This window comes from Oxyura jamaicensis, chromosome 2 (genome assembly GCF_011077185.1).
Source record: "Oxyura jamaicensis isolate SHBP4307 breed ruddy duck chromosome 2, BPBGC_Ojam_1.0, whole genome shotgun sequence".
Classification (NCBI taxonomy): Eukaryota; Metazoa; Chordata; class Aves; order Anseriformes; family Anatidae; genus Oxyura; species Oxyura jamaicensis.
The window spans coordinates 37,274,855-37,299,982 of record NC_048894.1 but is presented as its reverse complement, the minus strand read 5'-3'; the positions used below and the strand labels follow the sequence as shown (position 1 = coordinate 37,299,982).

At 40.4% G+C, this 25,128-nt stretch overlaps 1 protein-coding gene across 3 annotated transcripts; it reads left to right on the top strand.

Annotated features, from left to right (window-relative positions):
• Positions 1-4,046: 4,046 nt before the first annotated feature.
• DAZL (deleted in azoospermia like) lies at positions 4,047-21,581 on the top strand. 3 transcript variants are annotated; one of them, XM_035319823.1, is made up of 11 exons: positions 4,047-4,128; positions 8,701-8,835; positions 9,102-9,193; positions 10,560-10,611; positions 14,064-14,130; positions 14,456-14,562; positions 15,957-16,034; positions 16,584-16,634; positions 18,959-19,063; positions 19,760-19,858; positions 20,634-21,581. In XM_035319823.1, exons 1-11 carry the CDS (start codon positions 4,126-4,128, stop codon positions 20,685-20,687), a joined length of 843 nt encoding a protein of 280 aa, XP_035175714.1. In that variant the 5' UTR covers positions 4,047-4,125; the 3' UTR covers positions 20,688-21,581. The 3 variants fall into 3 exon arrangements, with proteins under 3 accessions (XP_035175714.1, XP_035175713.1, XP_035175715.1); XM_035319822.1 differs by having other exon boundaries at positions 14,456-14,589; XM_035319824.1 differs by lacking the exon at positions 20,634-21,581 and having other exon boundaries at positions 14,456-14,589; positions 19,737-19,842.
• The last annotated feature ends 3,547 nt before the right edge of the window (positions 21,582-25,128 follow it).

Here is a 25,128-nt window from a genome sequence, read left to right as displayed (position 1 = left end):
AAAGGTGAAAAAAGGCAAACCTTAGCTCTTAAGTTACAAATGCGATGGAGCTAATTACATTATTGGGGAAAAAAAGCTTAAACAAACAAGTACTTTCTCCAACCAACGCCTGTTTACCTAGGGGAACTCAGTGCCAAAGAACTGTGCAGGCCGACACCTAAGCTGGGTTCAAAAAGCAGCCAGAGAAATTTATAGGAAAAATCATCAAGTATTATCAAATACAATAATGAAGGGGCTTCAATAAATGGTTTTGCAGTGGCCAAACACGAGGAGAAAGCACAAGCAAGGAGAACCACTCTGTGCTGGCCCTGTCTTCACATCCTCCCCCTCAGCACTCCTGTGGGCTCTTAGAAACAAAGATACTTACTTGGAGGGACTTCTGATCTGACCACACTGAGCCATCTTTAAATGTTCCCCCGAACTTGTATAATTCATTCTTAAAAGATGTTTGGGTGAAGAACATTACGTACCTGTGCAACACATATGTTTTTTCACAGTCATGCTTCATGCTGTAGTACAAACTGAAGTATGTATCAGAGTGCTTTCCTACAACAGCAAAGTTATTCAGGTTAAAATTTAATTAAATAGTCAGAAGTTAAATGCCTGAAAGCTAACCACAATGAATTGTTAGCCTTAAATATAACCTCAACCACAGAACAGACTCATACTATGATTTCAGCATTGCCCCAGCTGAGATTATTGGTATCTCAAGTATGCAAGGGTTAGATGCTAGCCCTTTATTAGGTTAGATGCTAACCCCTGCATTATTGCGTGCCTATTGTATCGAGTTAAATTCATTATCAGGCTAATTAAAGTGTTCTAAAATAATGCAGTTTCAAGAAAAACAACCCCCAAAGGAATTCCCCAACCAAGTCAATGAATTAATGTTCAAAATAGTATTGTCATTTCCATACAAGTCAAGGAGAAAAAGGTAATTTTACAGGGATTTTATACATGCAGACATTTCCTGCATCTTTTAAAAAATCCGTATTTGTGTTCCATTACTTCCTGCAGAGTTAGAAAAAAACACAGCCAATGATCCACTACATTTTAAAGGATTTTCTATGCTGCTAAAAACACAGATTCTGTTAGCTCACCCAAGTCAGTGGCAATTCTACTAATGATTCCAGTGTGAATTAAAACAGCATGCCTTTTTTTTTCCACCTAATATTCATGTTCATCAAACCAACATTATGGTATATCCCTTTAAATAGCTACTGGGATGCAAACGGCAGTAAAGGAACTAAATGCAGCAGCTCCTTTAAAGCTGACTGTGAAATGCATGGGACATTTTCTCTTCCGTATAAAATCAGAAACTCATCGAACAGACATTCAAAACCTATTTGGTAAAATCAGCACCCTTTTCTTAAGCCAGCTTCCCTACCTGTCTAGAAGTTGGAAACCCCTTCTACTGTTCTTAAAACTAGTAGCTTGCATATCTCTTATGTCCTTTTTTCATGTTCACGTTTCATTTCCTAAAAGCAGCTGGATATTTTAGCTTTGACAAAACAAAACTGGGAGGAGTGGCAGATACACCAGAGGGTCATGCTGCCGTCCAGAGGGAACGTCCAGAGGGAAGATCCAGAGGGAACAGGATAAAGGGTTCTGAAAGGAACCTCAAAAAGCACGAAAAGTGCAAAGAACTGCACCTGGGGAGGAACAACCCCAGGCACCAGGACGTGCTGGTGTACACCTGGCTGGAAAGCAGCTTTGTAGGAAAGGTCCCTGGGGTCCTGGAGGACAGCAAGTTGAACGTGAGTCAGCAATACGCCCTTGCCTCAAAGACAATTTAACGGCATCCTGGATTGCATCAGGAAAAGCATTGCCAGCAGGTCGAGGGAGGTGATCCTTTCCCTCTGCTCACCACTGTCTAAGTCACGCCTGGAGAGCTGGCTCCAGTTCTGGGCTCACAAGAGAGATGTGGACACGCTGGAGAGAGCCCAGCGCCAAGATGATGAAGGGACTGGAGCATCCCCCCTTTGAGGAAAGGCAGACGGACCTGGGACTATTTTAGCTTAAAGAGAAGGCTCAGGGTGATTTTATCAATGGCTGAAAATACAGGGAGGGTACAAAAACAGGCTATTCTCAGTGGTGCCCAGTAACAGAACACGGGGCAGTGTGCACAAAGTGGAACATGGGAGGCAGCATCTGAATATCAGGAAACACTTTTTCACTGCGCAGGTGACCGAGCGCTGGAACAGATTGCCCAGAGAAGTTGTGGGGACTCCCTCCTTGAAATATTCCAAAGCCACCTGGACATGGTCCAGGGCAACCTGCTCTGGGCATCCTGGCTTGAGCAGGGGGTTGGATCTGAGGACCCCAAGGTCCCTTCCCATCTCAACTGTTCTGTGTTTCTGTTTACAGAAATACTCAAGAAAAGCTCTCAGTTCACAAGAAGAGGTCTCAAAACTATCTTGCTATCTAAAAGGTAAAGGATTTTTTTTAATAGTATTTGTAACACCACTTCCAGAACAGCGATCTTCCACTTAACGGCAAACAGGAGGTAATTGCTCCTTCAGAATGCTTCTAGTTAGGGCCACAAAAGAGGTGTAAAGAAGGTAGCCACTTCCCTCCCCCCGCTAAAGAAGAAACAAAACCCAAGAAACAACCTGGTTTCTGCTCTATTTTGAAGTATTCAGATTAGTTTTAGTTTCAGGAGTTATTAAAAACAGAATTACTCTTTTTGTCCTTAAGAAATTGTGTACTAAACCTGCTGCCACTCTTGAGATCAAATATGAATCTATGAGTTGTATCATATTTTCCCTTCACTGTTGTACTTTTTCAAGGCTCTCAGCCATTTCAAGCAAAAATGGAAAAGATCTGATACATTATTGTAGAGCATACAGCATTGTTGAGCACCTCTTTTTTTTTCCACGATGAGGGTGGTGAGAGACTGGAACACGCTGCCCAGAGAAGCTGTAGGTGCCCCATCACTGGAAGCATGTGATTACTGTCAGTCTGGACAGAGCTTTGAGCAATTTGCTCTAGTGGAAGATATCCCTGCCCAACACAGGGTGGTTGGACTAGATGATCTTTAAGGGTCCCTTCCAACCCAGACCATCCTGAGATTCTATACCTAAGTAAAGGGACATTAGATGTATGAAAGCCTATGTAATGTCTTTACCTTCAGATAATACAGTAACCCCACTAGTTTTATCGAAATCCCTCATACAATGACCATAAATACATATTTCTTTTTATATGGGCTTTATTATTGCTATTGCCTAAACCAACCCTGGGTCCAGACGTATCTAGTGCAGCAGTCTACTTTTGATCATTAGTATCAGCATCTGGAAAAGGTGCACGTGGTACATTTAAAAATGATACAGGTATTAGAACAAATCAAAGCACATGTGAACAAATGGCCGTCTTGCTACATGCACTCTAGTTGAGCAGTTTAGCTTTGGATTTTTTTCTCCTTATTGATTCAAGCGTCATGTCTTGACACTTTGAAAGAGTTAGTAGGCTAGGATAGTCAAGAGTTTATTTTGTCACGACATCCAGATTCTCTCCCTGAAGCTTCTCAAAATCTCAACAGAGGAAAGCAATGGTAGGTATAGACGAACACTTAAAACCGACTTTGAAGCCGGCAGAAGCACGTTACTGCCACAGAAAAAGGCCGATCTTCCATAGATGTTTCCTTCTAGAGAGGCCTTAAGCGACTAATGAAAAGAGAACGGGCTGGTTTTCAGTACGTGCACTGAGCTGTAATGGCAACAGCTTGGAGTATCCACAGAACATCGGCTCATGAAAACGTTGGTAAAACGCTCCAGCTTTCCCTCACCACCTCGGCCAGCCCCAAGCCCCCAACCCCCGGCCCCACACGGGCCGGCCGCTGCCCTCACACCGCCACCGCGGCGGCCCCACGAGCACCGCGCCGCTGCGGGCCGGGGGCGGCCCCTCCCCGCCCCTTCCCCCCAGGGGTATTTAAAGGGACGAGCGGGGCTCCGCAGGAGTTGCCTCTTTCTCCCCCCCCCTTAAAAAAAAAAGGGAAAAAAAAAAAAAAAAAAGGGTTTCCTCCAGTGTTTGTGTTCTCAGAAGTTGGTGTTATTATTTTTTGTGTCTTAAAGGCCTCGGCCTCGTTTGTTTTTAGGTGTGTGGGCGCTGCCTCGGCTCCGGTGCACGATGGTGAGTTGCGGGAGGAGGCAGGGACGGGGCCGCGGCCGGGGAGGTGCGGAGCGGGGTGAGGCGAGGGGCTGCGGCCGTTGGCGGGGCTGCGGGAGCCTCGGCGGGGCATGGCGGCGGCGGTTGAACACCCACTGCTGTTCCTCCTGGGCCGAGCCACGGGGATCCCCTCAGCCGCGGTATTTTTAATGTCCTGTCATTTTTAATACCCTCAAGGCTCTAAAACCTGAGGAAGCGGGGTGGTAGTTCTAGGAGTGCCGAGAGGAAAAACGACATGGGGTTGTGTTGGGGAGTGAGGGGAGCGTCCTCCATCAGCCACGGCCAGGCGAGGGCTCGGCGGGCGACCATTTTGTGGCGGCCGTGCCGGGGCGGTGTGGCCGGGCGCCCGTCGTGCCGAGCCGCTCCATCCCGTCGCTAGCGGCTCGGCTTGACGCCCTCGGCTCCGGGCCGGCTCCTTACCTGCCGGAGGGCTGCTGCTGGCGGCGCTCTGCCGGCTCCCTGCGGCCGGACGGGTTACTGCCTGCCCTCGCGGGGCGCCGCCGGCGTGCGCGGCGCTGTTCCCGTCTTCGAGAAACTTCTTTGTGACCCGGCCCCTGGTTTGGGCGGAGGAGGCGGTGAATTTGGCGGAGTTAAACGCCGGGAGAGGCGGCGGTGAAGGGGGAGCTCCTGAAGGGCTGTCGGTGCTGCCCGGAGCGGAGCCTGTGCGGAGCCCCGGGGTGGCTGAGGGGTAGCTGGGCAGCGATTGCTGCGATTCGGAGTTGAGAAAACTCTGCCCCAAGTGAATGGTTCTGAGTGCCTTCCATGGGGGTATGTTAAAGAAAAACTTAGTACTGCTGCAAGACCCGAGGGGCTGCGCGCCCTCACGGCGGAACCGAGGGGCGGGCAGCTGAAGCTCTCAGCTGTGTTGCTTCCCAAGAGATTTTTTTTGTTTTTCGGGCTTTTATTTGAAGAACGGTGTTAGCTACTGTAACCCAGGCGCTTCGACAACACCGTAGAAGTGCGACTTGGCGCCTCTCCAGGCTCGTTCTTACCCGCCGCAGTTGTTAGCCGCTCGCAGTACTTGACCGAGGGCTCCCCCTGGTGCCCGCCGGGCGCCGCGCTGCCGGCCCCGCCGCCATGTTCTGCCCTGCGCTGCCATGGCAACCGGCGGCCTGCGCGGCGGGGCTCGGGAGGCGGTAACCCGCTCACTTCAGATCAAGATGTGTGGGGTCAGGGCAGAAGCAGCCCGATAAGTCAGGGAGCTGTGCTGCTGTGCCCGAAAGGGAAGGTTTCCCTCCCCTAAACGCGGGTGTGATGCGGTGATGCTTGTAACCCATTTCAGCTGTTATATGTTAGCACAGTGTGGAGGGTAAAGTGGTTAACCTCACCTTGGGATGAGGGAAAGGGAAAAAACTTATTTCTAATAGGCTGAAAACTGCATCAGCTGAGTCTCTTCACATGTAGAAACTAGCTTTCCAAGGTACTTCATGAGTGAGGTAGATCATCCCCACTTGAGGTATTTTTGAGTGGTTGGGTCACTTCAGCTAATGCCGTGACTTCAGGGTAGCTAACTCAATTTCAGCATTCTTTCAGTTTTGGGAATTGGGAGTGTGTTGGTCTTTGGACACTGATTCAGCAGCAGCATTCCTTGCCTATAGTATTGCCAATTCAAAAGTAACTTTGAAGGGAGGATTTTGTTTCCTACCTTCATACTATTAAGGCTTTTTCACTGTGTTCATCAATAGCTCCTTTTTATGTCCTGAGAAACACAAGAGGTAGATTTAGATGAGCTATTCTGAATAAATTCTTTACTATGATGGTGGTGAGGCACTGGCACAGGTTGTCTAGAGAAGCTGTGGATGCCCCATCCCTGGAGGTGTTCAAGGCCAGGCTGGATGGGGCTCTGGGCAACCTGGTTTGGTGGGAGGTGTTCCTGCCCATGGCAGGAGGGTTGGAACTAGGTGATCTTTAAGGTCCCTTCCAACCGAAACTGTTCTGTCATCTTAAAGCATTTTTTTTTTTGGTGTTGAAAAGCTTGCCAAAATGCTTAAGTAACTTGTTTACACCTTTGGGTATTTAATGTGCAGAATGGTTAAAGAAGTGTATTTTCTTTGAGTTGTTTTGCATCATTATTGTGAGAAACTAATGGGGTACTTCCATGTCAGCCAAGGCAGTCTCTTACCTGCATATCAGCAGTATCTGAATGCTGACCCTATGCTCTTGGGGTGATTCTTGATCACCTGGGTGCCTTTGTTGTGAGCTTTTCCCTGTTGGAGATTGCTAGAGAATTTATGCAGCAAAGTGAATGCTTTCTTTTGGCCTTGGTTGCTGAAACAGATCCAGGAAGAAAGAACAGTAGAAGCCAATGGTTAGGTCAGCTTAAGGTTGCTGTGGAGTTGTGGTCTCAGACTTCAGTTCAAATGCTGTATAGCTGGGGGCATAGTTGAGGAAGTGGTCTCCTGCTATCCTCTTGTGCTTTTTTTTGTCCATGTGCTGCTTTCGTGCTAGAACAAGTGTTTACATAACTATAGAACTAGCATGGATCAGAAGTGAATGTGTCTGAAAACTACTACCATTTTTCTCCTGTGGAATGTTGGAACTAACTAGTTTCTTATGTGGTGGAATAACGAGCTGTCCTGGTACAAAAGGAAGGAAGGGGGGAGAACTGCCCTTTTATTGTTAACAGTAGAAATAATCTTACGCAACCTGTGCTGCCGTGTAACCGTGGAAGATGTGGTCTCCAACTTTACTGGAGGCTAGACAGAGTTCTTGGAAGACAGAACTCTTGGGAAATGAGCAGTAGTCAGTGATGTAAGAGTACAATGAGAACAGTATCTTGGGTCTGATAGCTAGCACTCAGGTACTTTCTAAAGTCTAGCTTTGAGATGCTATTGAACTGAATTAATGGGTTACTGCTTCTCAGAACAGGCTGAGTGTTTTCCATTTCACCTTCTGCATCCACTGTTTCTGAGGTGGATCTGGTGCTTGTCTGATAGCACAGTAGGCTGATTCAGTTGTCTAAAATAGAATACTCACGTGGTCAAAAACTGTTCACTTAATCTTTTTGCAAAATTGAATCATGCCAGCTTAATTTGAACTGGGAACTGTTGAACTTGTGCTACAGAGGAGTGAGAAGAGGTTGTTTGATTCATCTCTGCCTTATAGGGATAGTGTGTTGCTAATTTGGTTCAGTCACTGAAATCGTACTTCTGGAGGGCCAAATTCTAGTTTTGGCTTTGCTTAATTGCTGGTTGAATCGTGCCACATGGTTTGGTTCTTGTAATTTTCTCATTCCCTTACTGGGTCTCCAATTTGAGTGTATACTGATCACTCACAGCTGCAGTTTAAACAACTGCATTGAACATGGAAATTGTTCCATTGAAAAAATGGGTGCTACCTATTGCAAATCATTAGGTTTCAAAGCATCAATAACTATGGCTACATAATCAAAAGATCTGAATATGCGAAATGGGAATAATGCCTCACCAGTTGAGTTGTTGTTAGGAAAGGCTTACTAAAGTTTTAAAATAAGTTAATATAGAGGGATGAGTAACACTGAGGTGGTCAGAAGAGTTTGTTCTAATAGCTAGGGAGAGCATGGCTTGTGACTAGAACCATTCATTTAGATGAGAAGGTGAGGGTCTGAAGTTTCAGGTGCCCATGTTTTATTTCAGTCCTTGTAAATACCTTTGTAAATGTACTTCAAACCTTAGCCATGTATGGAACATGATGCTTGGCAGCATCGTTAACAAGAAATGGAATTGCTCCTCTGTCTGAACAAACAGTTCTCCCTCAACAAGCAGTAAGTCGGTACACTCCTTCCTCTGCTTGCAGTTAAGAATCCTTGACTTTAAGGCTGTGATGCCTTTTCAGGCCAAAAGGGTGCGTATGAAGTCGGGGTGTGCAAAGCACATCATGACTGTAGTTAGACTAATCTTAACATTCTTTGCGGTTCTTTTCTATGTGCAATTCATGGTTAGCATCCTGCTTTGGTGTAAAGTGCTTTGTAACGAGTCTGTAGTCGTTCATGTTCCTCTTTAGTTAAATTCATTACATCTTTTTTCTGAGATGTGTGAATATTCCATTAAGATCTGGTTACCTTCTTCATGACAAAATTCATGACAAATAACCCTGTGTCTGTGCTCCAAGGCTGTTTGAGCATTTAAAACCTATCCATATAAAAATATGATGGACTTTGCTCTGTTGCGTAATCAATTCACAGTAGATGGTGTCTTCAAATTGAACATTTTTTTGTTTGTCTGAAAGGAATTTTATAAAGTTCTGAAATAAATGGTTTTGGAGTTCTCATTGTATGTCTATCTGGTAGTAGCAACACTGGTCATGAAGCTTCTAGTTGGGCAAGGTGACTTAATGTAGCCTGGTTTGGGTCTAGAGTTGAGGTTTAAAACTTCAGAGATGCTTCAAACTTTTGTCAAGATGAATATTCTATTTGCAGTAGATACAAATCTACTTTCTCTAAGTAATTGGGTAGGTGCTATATATATTTGTGGTCTCAAACTATATCTATAGGAAGCTGCAGCCCAATCTAGAAGTGTACTATAACCCTGACTGAAATATTTGTTTAATTTTTTTCAGTCTGCAAATGCAGAAGCGCAGTGTGCAAATGTCTCAGAGGATAATACCAATTTGTCAACAACCTGTCAAGGATATGTTTTACCAGAAGGAAAAATCATGCCAAATACAGTCTTTGTTGGTGGAATCGATATAAGGGTATTTATATACTTTTAATTTTTAAGATATGTATAATGCGCTGTAGTGGGAAGGAAATAGGAATTTAACTCCTGGAGTTGAACTAAAGATTTTTTTTTACGCATGTCTTTTAGTAATCTTAAAGAACTCTAGTATCATAATTTTGAAATAGGCAAATAAGCTTATTTTTTGAGAACAGTTGGAGATGGATTTAAGAATGGAACTTCCTGCTTTAAATATAAACAATTGAATATGTCTGTAGAAGCTCAAGACTTTGTTTCTTTTAGATGAATGAAGCAGAAATTCGGAGTTACTTTGAACGATACGGTACTGTGAAAGAGGTGAAAATAATCACTGACAGGACTGGTGTTTCTAAAGGGTGAGTAGAATGTGGATAGTTGCTGTGTATGTAGGTGTAGTTCTAACATAGATAATGTGAGCAGATAACAACGCACTTGAAATGCTTAAGCCTTTTTAACACTAGTTGTAGTTTTCTGTTGTGAATTATAAAACAGAGTAATGTAAATCTAGATTGACCCTAGATCTGTATCATCTTAGACTTAGGGATATTCAGATTTGTCTCCAGTGTACAGGGAAAATCGTCTTATTGCCATTTAACAAATGGAAGCAAATCATGAAATTCACATGGGCAGGTTGTTCTTTCACAGGATGAAGTTCTGACTCTGACTGTAGTTAAAATACAATCTGGAGAGAGTTCACTGTGGTGATGCCACACTTCCTGAGAGAAGGGGTAGACTTCCTTCAGAGCAATCAGGTTGCACTCTTTGGATGTTCAGGGATAAGTTAGAGAACCAAACTCCTTCAGGTGAAGGGTGAAACTAAGATGGTAGAAGCTTAGAGCAAGGGGGGTTCTTAACAGATGTATGGAAAAACTTGGTGGTCTGTCATAAAGAACTTTTAAGTGAGGATGCTTAGGGCTCTACCCAGTTGAGTTCTTGGGAAGCTCTCACAGCTTTGAAGTTAGTCCTGCTTTGAGAGGGAGACTTCTGGAGGCTCCTTCCCACTCAATTTTTTTTCTGATTCTATGAGCAGATTGTAAAAAGTTGCATGTTTTTTTTCCCCCTAGACATTCGTAGTAATGAATGAGCTGAAAATACTGTTCTCAATGACAACTAGCAAGGGACATAGAGTATTCCAGAGTATAGTTAGCACAGTTATGTGTCCTGATTATTGATAGTGAATTGGCATACTCCATTGATTGGCACTATTCTTCCTATAATTCTCCGAAACTAAGTATTATTTCCATATTACAGGCTTAGATATAAACTAGGGAGTAGTGGAATAAACCAAAAGCTTCTTTTTGGAATCACTTCCCCAGTGGTGTTACTGTGGTGCCTCCTTTCATCCAAACCTCTGCACCAAATACAGAAATTTGGTACATCAGTAATAAAAGGAGCTTTTGACTTTCTGATGTTAGTAATGTCAACAACAGCATTCATTTGAGTAACTGAAATGGGGAAATAACCTTTAAATTGACTTCATAGTGTTATAGAAACTAGCACTTAATTCCTTTCATTTGGCCCAGTAGTGTATGCTGTTAGTCAGCAGTAAATGCACTTTCTTGTTGAATTGTTGAACATTAATGTCCTATTTGATACTTTGGAAGATATTTTAGAATAATGCACCTAGCATATAGTTAATGCTTTTAACTGGTTTTGTTCAAATAAGTTAGATTCAGATTTGTTTTAGCTGCTGGTTATTGAATTATCTGTTTTTGCTTTCAGGTATGGCTTCGTATCATTCCTGGACAATGTGGATGTTCAGAAAATAGTAGAAGTAAGCTCCTTACATCTAAAAGTATATGAAGAAATTTCTGTATGATGTTTTAGGCATGTTCGGGGGAAACAGTCATCTACCACATAGAGTAAATTAGGGCAAGGAAAGATTAGAGCTGCCCCAAAAGTAAACTTGTTAAAACATCTGTTGATGTATGATCTTTGTATATTTAAGTCAGAAAGCAAATGAATGTAGTCCTAGCCTTGGTGTGATTTGAAGTCTAATATCATTTTCTTCCTAGTCATTCTTAATTGCTTGTATGCTTGAAAGCCTCATGTTTTTCAGCTGGTTGCTTTCTTTATTGGATGATTATCATAGAACTCTACTTTTGGCAAGAACAGATCTGTGAGCTTCATTGGGAATAACAGTAATACAGAAAACACAGCATTAGTTTCTTATTGCAGTCTCAGCAGTTGAAGTATGATTTTCTTTTACAGTATTCGTGCATTTGGGCTTTACCTGGTATGCAAGTATTTTCTATGTCTGCTAGGCTACAAGATTGAACTGCTTCATGGCTTCCTGTAGTTTGTGCAGGAGATAAAGGGATAGAACTGTTACAGCCCTTCTGTGCTTAGATCTTGGTATAGGAGAAATATTTAAAAGCTTAACACTTGTAAGCACTTATAAGGTAAAACTCTTACTTGGTTCTGGTAGATTTTAGTAGGTCCCAAACAACTGACAAAGGTTTGTTCCTCATCTCCCTTCCCAACCTGAGTGCAATAACTGAAAATAACATCTCAGTGTTCGTTTCAGTGGAATCTTCGCTTCAGGAAATTCCCTTGTTCCTGGAGGCTGAACAATTTGTTTCTGAAGCTATCAGATGGGGGAACTGGATCATAGGGACAACCCCTGATAAGCATGCCAGGCACAGATCTAGCATTTGGTGATATGTTCAGCTGTGTTTGCTGGCTATACAGCTCCTTGGGGGAAGAGAGAAAACATTTGGACAAAGGGAAAATCAGTGGAACTGCAACAGGACATTCCTAATTCTCCCTAAATGACTTCAAAAGCTTACTGTTTAACTTCCATGGCGTGATGACAAACAGACTGCTGTATCAAGTAACTGACTTCTTGAGAGTACTCTCTAGCTTTTATTGTGGGTTATATTTATTTTAGCAGATTGGTGTAGAATGCTTGTTCTTGATGCAGCAACCTCTGCTGAGGCCTCTTGAATATTATCACTTGAGCCATTTATGTTGCTGATGTTCTGTGTGCGCTTCTCTAAATCTCAAAGCCTTCAGTGCATCTCTGTTTGCAGTACTCACTGATGTGACTTTATACCTGAGGTCTAAGAAAACCCAGAGGCCTGTGGCTGGCTTTCTTTGGTGTAAATCTCAGGTGTACAAGCTGTACAAACTGTTACTGCCCTGTCACTGGGAAGCATGTACAGATACCAATTTAGAGATTTTTACTACTGGAGGGAATGATGAAATGGGAACAGTGAACACTGTTTTGGAGCTCCAAGTCATGTGCAGAGATCACCTTGATAAATCATTTTGGGCATTGTCTGTACAGACTGGTCTCCTTGCTTTCTGTGAATGAACATGGCAGAGCGTCTATGTGATTAGAAATGATCTAGATACCTGTACTTACATGCCCTGCTCTCTACTTCTGTGCAGCCTGGCAGTATATGAATTGTTCTGATTCAGATCCAATTCCATCTGTAACTGCTGTGGTCCATGGTGAACCTGTACCTATGTGCAGTGTGGAACCTTCTGCTTTGAGGGGAAGATCTGTGTACCAAGAGCTTCCTTTGCTTAGGTTGACAGGGTGGTTGCAGGGCTCTGGGCACAACAGGACTAGGACTGTGGGAGAAAAAAAAAAACACCACAAACAACTGTCAAACCTTTGGTAACCCTACTGGTTCAGAATATTTCCCCTCTTTTTTCCTACCAATGATTTGTTATTCTAGATCTCATTATGAGGAGTTGATCAGATAGGATTCTTTTTAGCTCACTTATTCTGCTTGCTTTGATTATTTTTACAATCAACAGTGAAATAAAGACAGTAGAAATTGGAGAAAAAGCTTAGTGGGATGTTTGGTAAATTGCAAACTGTTTTCCTATGAAACAGGCAAATCCTTAGTGTTGCATGAGGTGGTCTGTCTAAATTCTCTTATGTATCTGCACTTTATACTGACTTCAATGTTTGCTAATAAGACTGTTAACTGGAGGCAAATAATTCTTTGATATCTGACAAAGCATTTATTTGTACAATGTCAGTGTAGCCCTCTGAACTATAACTGAGTACCTACTTTAAAAAGTGTGTGCTGCTCACACCTTCATAGGTAAATGCTTCTTGTTGCTGTTTGGGCAAAGAAGATAAATGAGAACCACCTGAGGTGGGTTTTCCTTTGAAAGTACTGTGTGGAGAAGTTCATGAGTGCTTGAATAAACAATCTGCATAAATCCATGTACTAAAGCAGCTTTCTGTATGCCAGACTTAAACCATAAACCACAGTCTCATGGGGGGGGGGGGGGAATCTACAGGTCCTCTTCCACAGTCAGTCCAAATAGACTTAAGTGTAGGGATGATGTAAGGCCATTTCAGCCTGCATCCATCAGGGAATGTTTTAGGCATCAAGCCAAGGAGTTTCATTGAAGAATAGGCTTCTGTTTCTGCAGGGAGGGAAGCTGCCTGCAACTTGGATTGTAACCCCAGATGTTGTTCTGGCAAAACAGTACTAATCATCAAATGTCTGAAATCGTGCCTTCAATGTGAACTAGCATTTGGACAGAACCTGCAGAATGAGAAGTTCCATGTCTAAGTGTTGGCTAACTACTAAGGAGTGCTTCCAGCCATGTTTTCTAAAAAGCCTTTCAAAAGCTTGTATTTTCTGGGTTTGGGTACTTGAGGAACATGTGAACCATACTTGATTTCCACTAGTGATTAGTCTGTGTGCTGCATAGATGCTCTTGGCAAAATAGTCTTGAAGCAGTATGTTTGAAGGATGTTCTGCAGGAACATGTGCAAACTTCCTTAGGGAGAACACGGTAATTTGAAGGTAAACAGTAGTGCTTTGCCTATTTCCTTTAATACTGGGAGAACAGCTCTTAATGTGGAAGTGAAGCATTTTAGAAGGTTTGTGGGAAAGGAGGTAAGTGGCCATGTGAATAGGTTTCAAGAGAACCTAGGCTCCATTTAATTTTGCCTCAATATACTTACTGTGTGTAAAACCAAATGAATGCTGGAATTTACTGATGTGTATCTTCAAAGTAGTAGGTAGCAGAATAATGGGTTTGGGAAGTCTGAGTAGACACATGGGTGTGGTGAGAGGACTGCAGGGAATCAAAAGTAAAAGATGTAAGCGGTTGAAGGGGGAGAGGAGAAGGGAGGCTTTTTGAGCCTGCCTGTGATTTGCTGATACTGGTGTAGAAATAGAGTACAGTCTCTTTAAAATCCAACCAACCACCTCACTGATTCCCCAGCTTACAGAATAACTTATTTTTCAGTCACAAATCAACTTCCATGGCAAAAAGCTGAAACTGGGGCCAGCGATTAGAAAACAACAAAATTTGTGTAAGTACATATGAAGTCAGATCACAAGTTTAGTTTTTCTTAATTATATGATAAAGAAAAATACAATTATTGCAGTCCCTTTATCTGATGCAATGTATGTATTATAATTAAACTTCAGTTCTGAATTTTATGGCATGGCTGTTTCTGTGCAGTTTGGATGCTAAGAATGAACTTGGGTTGACAGCACAATCTCAGATGTTATCTGAAGTTGCAATGCAATTAATAGAGCTGAATCTAAGAGTCAAAATGGTTAAACTTGAATTCAAATTAACCAATGAAACATTCATTAAAGTGTCTTAATACTTTGTTTTTGCCTTAAAACAAGGTTCTTATGTGCAACCAAGACCATTAGTTTTCAATCCTCCTGCACCGCAGTTCCATAGTGTATGGAGTAATCAAAGTACAGAGACCTACATGCAGCCTCCAGCTGTGGTGAGCCCATTAACTCAGTATGTACAGGTAAGGCTATTCATGCCACTGATTTGGAATCGTATTTAAGTGAAGTGTTCTTGAAAATGTAAGCACATCAACTTCTGGAATATGTATTGAGATGCCAATCTTTTACCTGCTCATTTTTTGTATTGCCTTTCCTAGTGAAGAAGCTACTAACTTAAAATTGCTTTAAGAAAATGCAAACAGCCCTGAAAATAATTCAGTGAAGCAATATCTTTATAAAACAGAACACGAGGAGATTACACCCTTTATTTTGAAAATAACTGTTGAAGGTACAGGAGTGAACTAACAGTTCTTCAGTGGTCTTGTTACTTGTCACAGATCAACTTAACAAACCTAATGCTTCCAGATACTTACTGTATTGCTTCCTTCTCTCAAAATAAACTGCAAGCATTAAAATGTACTTCTTCAGTTATGGAACCAGAAAATGGCTGTGGTAATCTTCCTCCTTGCCAAACAAATTCTTGTTTTAGAACTGTGGTCTTTGTTAGGGACACTTGCGCTGGTTACAGCGGATGCCATAACACAGTATGTCTGCAGGACATGACTTTATTGGCCCTTTGGGTTAAGGGATAAGCATTGTTACTGAGGTGTAGGCAGGCAAATGAGCCCTGTACTGAAAATATAAGTGGGAGGCTTCCCAGGTTATGGTCTCATCACTTATTAACCCTATATTGTGTGGCAGTGTAATGGGGCAATATTAATTACAAGCTGATGGATTCTGATTTGTATGTTTTCTGTGAAGCGATTGAGAATGTACAAGCTGTAATGACTTGCAAATATACTTCAAGTCAGAGCTTGATATTAGTGCTTCTGCCGATTCTCTGGGCTTGCTGAAGTGAAACAGCGTAGGAGGAATTAATTCTCTTAAGTGCTGGAATATACCTTTTAACTATTCCCTGAAGAAGCTGATTAAGGTTCCAGGTTAACATTTTGTCAAAATATTTGCAGCAAAAAAAATGCTGGGAAACTGTCTAAATTCTAATACTTGCCTTTGGCTCTAACAAACTGATCTTTAGAATGTAGTTCAACTACCATGAAATAATGGTCTGTTTTAGGTCTACTTCAGAAAATTTATGGGAATAGTTGTATTTATCAAGTGACTTAAAAGATCAGGTACACATAGATATAGGAGTCTTAGCTATATAATACACTTCCGAGTCTGACTTGTGTAAGATTCTTTTAATGCCTGGAGTGCTGAAGCTCCCTGGGAAATGTGTTGCTTTTAAGTAAAGAAGCTAATCTGAAACAGGAACTTAAGAAACAATGTTGACTACACATTTTTCACCAGTTTCATAAATATGTTTATAAATAACCCATTTTTATTGTGCTTCAAACTTGTTTTTTTTTTTTATAAAAAATCTATTTTGCAGACGTATCCATATAGTTCCCCAACTTTATTGATACAGCAGCAAGTTCCTGTAGGATATCAGCCAGCTTACAACTATCAGGTATGTAATTCTTAAAGTTGGAACAGGATTGTTCGGAGTCTAAGCGTGACAGATGACTTGAAAAAAACCTTTTAAGGGAATTAAACTGATCTGTTTCATGTCATTAAATGAGTGCTGATAGTGTTTATTGAACAGTGCCAAGATTCAGTTCTAAAGAATGATCATTTAGAGTTGGTTTTGCATTCAGATGGTAAGAGTTCAATCTTAATGCCAAATACACTAACAGTAGAGAGCTATTGTCCAGGAATGTCCATTTATCCTGTACTCAATATACAGGTGCCACATGTATTGCCTGATTTCTTGACTGTCCATAGTTTATTGAAGCACATTGTGGTTTGTGGTCCTTCCCATGGTTATACCAAAGTCTGCAGTGGCAACATGTTTCTGAAAGGATGGTGTTCATATTCTTGTTGCATTACAGAGAGTAAGTTAACATTAGATTAAAAATCAAGATGTGAAATGTCGTGTGTATGCTATTATTGAGCAATTGCACTACCTGTGTACGAAAAGAACAGGTAAAAGCTGATTGTTCTTCAATTCTTGTTTAAGGTTCAACCACAATGGGTTCCTGGGGAGCAAAGAAATTATATTATGCCTCCGGTAAGTCTACAATTGACACAGTATTTTGCCAGCTCCATACTTAAAATATCATGCTGTTTAGCAGATCTTTGTGGAATCTGGTCTATGCAGATCTGTAGTGGCCATCATAAGATAGTTGTTCAGAACCTTCTGCTGATACAGTATTTAGGAGATGTATAGCAGAACAGAACTATTGGTTTTATGGTTTACTACATACATTCTGGTCACAGAAACCTGGAATTCTAGTATGGAACAGAATTGGTTCTTTGTGAAAAGACCAAGGAGGAATAACACTGATACAGTCTGTTTTTAAGATCTATAAAATATTGCTGCTTATTCTGAATTTTTTGAAAACTTGTAAGACTTCAAAATACTTATCTTAACAACGTTATTTTTTGGCTCAAGAGCTTCCAAACAGTTGGCCAGGATGCTACAGACTGTAGATGGTACAGATGGCTTCTAAGGAAATTTTCTTTTTGTGACTTCAAGCAAGTGGCATTCACAAGAGGAAAATTATACAGTATTTCTTTAACAGGATTGTAATTGGAACTTAAATTTCTATGTATTATTGTGTTCCTCAGGTATAATACTGTATTTTAGTACTGTTTTATTTAGAGCTAATAACTTTCAAGGTAATTCCCAGTAGATCTGTATAGACTGTGTATACAAGGTAAGTGGGGCTGGTGGGGAGCACTGTAGAAAGTGGAACTTTGTACAGATATTGCTGCCTGTGTTTGTTGGACAGCTCTCTCTTAGACTTTATTCCTGCCCACTTCAAATCATGTATACTAAGCTTTTTCAGCTTCTCAGCAGAGAAGCAGCCCTTTTTCGTTTTGTGGGAAGTCCATACTCCTATTAGTGAGGAGCCTGTATCTTTGTTTTAATGGGGTCAGAAACAGACTTGAAAGAACTTAGAAGTAGCTGAAATACTGATTTTTTTTTTTTTACCCTCTTGGCCTGAAATAACTTTTTTGAATAAATACCAAGGAACATGGAAACATCTGTGCTGTAGAATCACAGAATATCCCAAGCTGGAAGAGGCAAGAATCTTTGAGTTCAATTCCTGGCTCCACACAGGACTACCCAAAACTCCAGAGTTAACAATTAAATGATAACAAGCCAAAGGGTTTATATTTATAGCAGGTGTGCATAATCATTTCCTGTAGACTTTTCTGCTTGATTACATGAGCAGACAGCTAGTCTAGAACTTGGTTAAGCATCTTCAAGTATTTTTACAGACTCAAAAGAGAACACCCACATGAGGTGGTAGGAAACTTCAGCCTTCAGTCTGATGCTTATACCTATTTGCTGGATAATCACCGTTTCCAGTCATGTGGAATGCAGTAGTTTTGGCGAGGTCAGATAAATGCATGTTTTTGTGGTTAGGAATGTTGCTCAGAAGTAGTCTGCCATTGATACAGCCTTCCTTATATCATGATATCAGCTTGAAATTACAATTTCAGTGATGAATGAATTTGGGGAGTGTCAGCTAGTATGCTTTGGTGCCTGCTGTGTATAATCACAAATAACGTCCTTAAAGAGTGATGCTGCAAGAAACTGAAAACAATTGCCAGAGCTGGGTAAATCTGTCTTCCAGGGAAAAAGTCCCTAAAAAGTGAAAACGGTTAACCCCTGTTGCTGTTGAGATCCTGATAAAAATAGCTTTAAAAGCTACTTATCCTTTCTGGAAGGATGGTTCCATGAATGGTAACTGCTTCACCATCCTCTTGGCTCTTCTAGTAAGACTATACTGGGTTGCCAGTTGCAACATTGCATTATAAACAGTGGGAAGAGGGGAAAGCTTTAAATTCTTGTCAACTTGTAAAGAAGTCTAGAAACCCACAAGCACTATTACAACTTCTTTAAACTAGTATATTACTAAAAGAAACCTTCATACAAGCAAGGAGCTGAGTTAAAGTGTAGAGAAAAAATAGCTTTTTGGAAGAGCAGCAGTAGCAGGTACTTTCCTTCCCTCTCTTCCCTTTTCTTTTCTGTTCGATTAGTGATGAATCTCTTGAAATTACCTGTTGGTTTTCTTGAATTTTCAGTAAATGCTTTCTTGCTCAATACATTTAACAACAAAACCCATACATGGAAGAAGCAGCCTGGGGAGTAACTCAAGTGATTACAGTGGGGAGGAAAGACATTTATTAGAATATACCCTTTTTGGAAAGAGATAAAAATGTCTTTGTAAAACAGGTCAGCATACATTGTTTCCCCTCATTTGTAAAACAGCAAAAGGATAAAGCTGACATAGCTTGTGGATAGGTGAGGACCAATGACAACCGAGCTATGCATGTTCTCCCAGTGTTACTGACATACTGCCTTACTTTAAAAATATGCAGGTTTATACTTCAGTCAACTATCACTACAGTGAGGATCCAGAATTTATACAGACAGAACGTGTTGTTCCAGAGCCCACACAGTTGTCTAGTAACAGTCCACAAAAGGTAAGTTCTTAAAGTAAGTTCTTAAAACTTGTTGACATAAGTCATGTTCCCAGGTATTTGCATGTAAGGAGTTACATGGCTTGGTGAAGAGGTCCTGTGGATCATTTCTTAGAAATGAAGGTTATAGTCACCACTTCAACTTGTTTAATCCACTGATTCCTGTGTACAACTTCAGAAACCTCTCCTGCTTTAAAGTACTAGTACTAGTCTGTAGAATGGAGGGATGTATAAAATATATCAAAGTGACCAGGTTTGACCTAATCTGCTGGGAATTTCTGGAAAATTGCAGATACCTAGGAAGGCACATTGGGTTGCAGTTCCTCCTTTCTTATGCAGATTTGAGTCTCAAAGCATTTGAATGGGTGAAGTCTTCTACTCCCATCTCTGCTTTCTAATGTGGAAAGCTACCTCTGTTTGGCCAATAGTGGCTCTGAATTCCATTTTCTGACAGATACTTCATTTTTCAATGTGTGTCAGCCTCTTCCACAACTGAACTGGCATGCCATTGTTAAAAACTATTACATTATGAATAACGCAGGGCAATAATACCAGTTAATGGAATCCAAAAAGAGCTCAAGAAAAGAGAATTGAGAGGAATCCTGAATGCAAAATAAACCCTGTGACACCTGCTCTGCTGCTAGTGGGCTAACTGATAAAATCAGTGTTGTTATAGATGCATCTGTAACTGTATTTCAGAAGTCTGTGGACAGGAGCATACAAACGGTAGTATCTTGTCTGTTTAATCCTGAGAATCGTCTGAGGAACACCTTTGTATCACAAGAAGACTACTTTAAGGTACGTAGTGAAAGCAAACTTTAACCCCTGAAACCAGCTTAATTTTTTTCACATATGGGATACAATAAAGGCAAAGAGATATACTTCTGTACTTCCATTTGAATTTTTTGTACGTGCTCAGATGTTTTTGAGTAGTTAGCTCTCAGTTGGTTAATACTAGAAACAAGTGCTGGAAGCAAGTGTTGAAATGGGATTCAGTGGATTTAAGTGAATTGATGCAAGGCTGCATAAAATCTGCAGAACAGTTAACTCTTGGATGTTCAGATATTAAGACAGGCTAATAATTCCTCAAAAAACAAACTGCGGAAAGGAAAGCAAGTTATATTGCCTTGTTTAGAGGATATTGAGTTTAAATGTTGGTTATCTTTCACCAGTTAAATATCCATTGTGGATGGCTTTTTATACTTCATGTACACTTCTACATTTTAATCAGGAAGTTGAAGTCCAAGTCAGTACCTGGTCATCATGTATGAGTAAAGGTTTGCTACACTTACTCAGTCTTGGTAGAATTCTAGTTTCTGATTACACTCACAGAGGTCTTCAACTTACATTATGTATTAGGGTTTTAATGTTTCATTTAAGATTTTGCTGCTGCTTTCCTTTTAAAGGACAGACACGTGAACTAGGCACCTGTATTCTGAACCAGAAATATAGAAGCTGTATTGGACAGCTTCAGAGGAGAGTAAATAGAGTATAGAATGTTTTGAGATAGTTGTGAAACTTCATTGCTTCATTTTAACTGCTATCTAGAAACATGTTTTTTCTCTCATTCCAGGAGAGGCGGGCGCATCACTTCAGAAAAGGAAGAGCAGTACTCAAAAGTGTTTGATCAACAAAAACTTTGAAGAGCCTAAAATTGTTACCTTGATGTTCCCACAGTTCAGTTTAGTAAGATGTGTAGTAAAATAGTGTAACCTCTTTCAGGAAGTTGCTTCAAGTTGATGTTCATGTTCTTATTTTACCTGTTCCAATAGTTAGTTTTGCTTGAGGTTTGAAGTTTAAAGTTGTAAGAGTTGTAAAACCATTTCCAGGTTTTATTACTAGTTTGCATGCTTTCTCTGCTGACTAACTGGAATGCTAATTTTAAAGAGTTTATATGGCAAAAACACTCTTGGTTTGTTTGGTACATGTGGATTTTCTTCTGAGCTTTAAGGTACAGTTTGTTGCATGTTAGACTTAGTTTTTCTTAAACCACAATTTAAATTACTAACATCGACCAGTTACCTCATGTTTTAAAAGTGAAGCAGTTACTTGTCCAAGAGGTAGTATTTTAAAACTGAGCTCTTAATCAGTGGAACAGAAGACATCAAGATGTAACTCAAATGAAGCCCTTTAAGTCCTGGTTCTCTTCAGACTACCTAATCAATGTCATTATGTTCACTAATGACAGTTCATGTACCTTCAGTCTTGAAGCATCACTATTAGTTTTGGGAAAGTAATTAAGAGAATCCTAAAATTCCTGTGTGTAACTTAAGATGCAAAAATGTAGTTAGCTATATTGGCTACTCAGAGGAGTATGCTTTTTTTACTAGAAAAATTTTAGCAATGCCTGTATCTTAAAATTGTGAGAAAATACTGCATTTAAAATATGCCTAACTTTGTGATGCAAACTGTTAATCAAAGAATACTTGTAAGCATATTTTAATAATAATTATGTAGATTTTAGTCATGTACTTTGAAACAATTAAAAAATAAATTTTTTATTCTGATTTTGCTTCCCAAAGTAATTAAGTTGCCTTGAGAAAGACATACAGCGTAGTATTTATTGAAAGTATTGAAGATTCATTATCCTATGTAAGAATACCAGCTACTGTAAGTCTGTAGTAACAAACTTTCATTTTTGGTAATAGTTCCTAGCTGTGATTTTGAAGAGTAGAACTGGGGACTGTGTTTGGTCTCGTATGTATGTTAGGTCCCGGTCTGCTTTTCTACTATCCTAATAACCTCAATCTCTTGAAACAAAAAAGGAAACTATATCTATTTAATAGGCAGTGTGTAAGAGCCTGAGCAGAATGGCATGTCCTGTTCGCATTTTCAGAAGGTTTATAAAGATACATGCAGGAGAAGTAACATCAGTGAAATGTGCAATGACAAGAGGACTGAGCTGCTACATACTTAAATGCTTAAGGGAATAAAGCTATAAAATGCAGTGTAAAAATGTCAGAAGAACAGCTCTTCATGAGTGTTCAGGGTGGAGTTTTTTTAACAAAGAAAATGTGTGGTGGGCTTGGGGAATAGAAATAATTACAGGTTTTGGAGCAGCTTTATGCAGAATTGTACCAATGTTCTGATAGTATGAATTGACTTGGGGAAAAAAAAAAAAAACAACAAAGCTGTTAACCTTTCCCCTACTCAGTCTTCTGTCTTACTAAAGATGTTTAAGTGTTTCCATACCATCCATTCACTGTTTTTTCCTCAAACTATTGTTTTAATGGCATTGTTAGTTTGATATAATTAACTTCTGTGTAAGTGGTTTTTAATCGTGCAGAGTTATAACTGTACAGTTAAACTCTGTATACAGGAATCTAAAGTTCTGAGTATCAGGACCCTTTCCTTTACAACTTGAAGTACCTCAGCAGCCTACTCAGGCTGTTACAGCTGTGATGTCAGTTTATTGATAAAGGTAAATGTTTTTTTGCAAGTGTAGATTTCATTTTGGCTTAATGCTCTAGTTGGCTTGATTGCCCTGGGATGTATTTGAGGCTTTATGCTGTAGCTATAAGAGAACATGAATTGCCTACATGTAGCTCTCATTGAAGAGTCTCAACACCAACAGAAGAGATAAAAAAAAAAAAACAGAAGATATCTATGTAGAATGCATATTTTATGTTTATTTGACCAAGTGTTACCAATAAGACCATCTGGTGAGTGAGCTGATTGTTTGGCATGTTTGAAATGGTGGTGCTAGATACGAATTGTTCTTCTCAGCATGCTGAGAAGGCTTATCATAGTGAAATGCATAGCCTAGGCCTTACGAGCGCCATTTATTTTCTCTTCCATTAGATCATGTTGAGCTGTTTTTGTTAGCAATTTCTCACCCGTAGGAGACTCCTTAATTTTTTATCCCCATCTGGGAATTGCACATTTTGTGGCATATGCCAGTAAAAGTAACAAGTTATAACTAAGAACATACATTTTTAATGTTCTTCTGAAGTACCCTATAAGCATAACAGAAGTACCCTATAAGCATAACACAGAAAGGGTAGGTAAATCTCTTGTATTGCATCCAGAAAATCAAAACATCTGTTTAACATGATTGTAGCTAAAGGCATTTCCAAAATAGGTGCACAACTTGAGCTTCTTGCAGTTCTGTACCACGTATCTTAGCAAATTGAGTGGACCATGTTAACTGGTAACCAGTAAATACTGAGTTCTTATGGATCTGCCTTTTTTCCTTGTATAGATTTTTTTTTTTCTTGCTTGTTTTACCTTTTTCCTGTTTTCTTGGACCTTTTAACCTGGCAGCTAAGCATCACAGAGCTGTTTGTTAATCCTCCCCTTAGTGGGATGAGGGTAGGGTGGGGGTGCTCACAGTTCGAGATGAGGACAATTGAAAAGGGAGGAAACAAAAATAGAACAAGTGATGTGCAAGGCAGTTGCTCACCACCAGCTGACCATTGTCCATTCAGGCTCTGAGCAACAGCAGCTTCATGCCAAATCCATCCAGTTCTACTGTTCAGCAAGCTGTCGCAGGGAATGCAATATCCCTTCAGCTAGCTGGGCTTAGCTGTCCTGGCTGTGTCCCCTCCACGCTTCCTGCGCACCTCCAGCTTCGTCATTGGCAGGGTAGCATCAAAAGCTGAAAGGTCCTTAGCTTTTGACATTATTTACATTCTAAATCCAAAGCATGGCACAATACCAGCTGCAGTTTAACTTCATAAGATAACTTTTGAAGATAATTTCCAGCTGAAACAAGGTTACTTCCCATAATGAGCTGCATTCTCAGTATGTTTTGTTGAGTCTCCAGTAAATAGTGAGACTTCTTTTTGTCAAAAGAAGCAATTCTTTAGATGAGATAGTAAAACAATGCTTTTACTTGGTATGATGTAACTAAGATGTGTTTATTTTATGGTTCTTAAAGTGAAGTGTCCCAGTGAGTTGTTTTGGTACTGTAGCCTCTTCATACTTTTTTCACAAGCATTGCCACCTGACAGAATTATTCTTGGAATGAGCCAGCCAGCCAGATGGCATCCTTGGATCTCCATTAGAATGATAGTCTGTCTGGCACAGACACAAATTTCCTGTCAAAATGGAAATATTTTTTTTCCCTTCTAGGTATTTGTGAGCTAAACAAAGATGCTAAACTCTGCCTTACATAAGGATGATCTGATACTTGAAAGCTACAAAGAAACAAAGCTTTTCCCTTAATCATGTTTTACAGATTTTTGTGTGTGTGCTGTAATGGAACAGATTTTTTTCCCTGAAGTCCACTCATCAACAGGTATGCAGTCTGTAGTTCTTTGCAGGGAAGTCTTGGTGGACCAGTATTTCAGGATAGGTGTAGTATAATTTAAAGCTTTAATGTCTGCCACTTTAAATCTAGCTGAAAAAGTAATAGATTAAGAGGATCCAGACTAAAAGAATAAGTTTCAGGGCCTCTTCAGAGCACGTATCCCAACAAAAAAGCATAAGTAGCTTTCCAACATAAATGAATATATTTCTTATTTCACGTTACTTCATTCCTACTCTCAAGTTCAGGGTGAACTTTAAAGCTCATAAAAAGGGAGGGAGGAGAGAACACGACTAAATAGTTTCACTGGCAATATTTTAAGAACGCTCTAGCTGAGTTACCACAGGTCTTTGTATTAACCATAACCCAATGACTAGCTTTAGCTACTGTGCATAAATTCAAAGGTTTTTCTTGTAGTGTGAACATTTCTGTACTTGGTCCTTAAAACATTGCTCAAGACAAGCTGATTGTTTTAGCTTAGGGTAGGGGGGCTGTAGTAAGTACAGTAATGAGGAAGACAGATTTTTTCACTTTAAAATACCTTACTGTAAAATGTCAGAGCTAAAAATGAGGAAATACCTATCCATATAGGTAACAGTTCTAGAATTAGAAGCATAAAGTGACAAATGTGCTCAGAACCTCCAAATACATGGTACAATAAGGGTGCATGCTGCAGCAAGTTGTGGCATTTGGCTTTTTATGGGTTGAACATAATATTTTTTCCTGCTTCACTTGGGTTGTAGTCTATATCAGCACATAGCTCTAGTGTTCCTGAGAGTTACCATGTGTCTGAAACTACCCCATGTCAGGTGATAAGTCA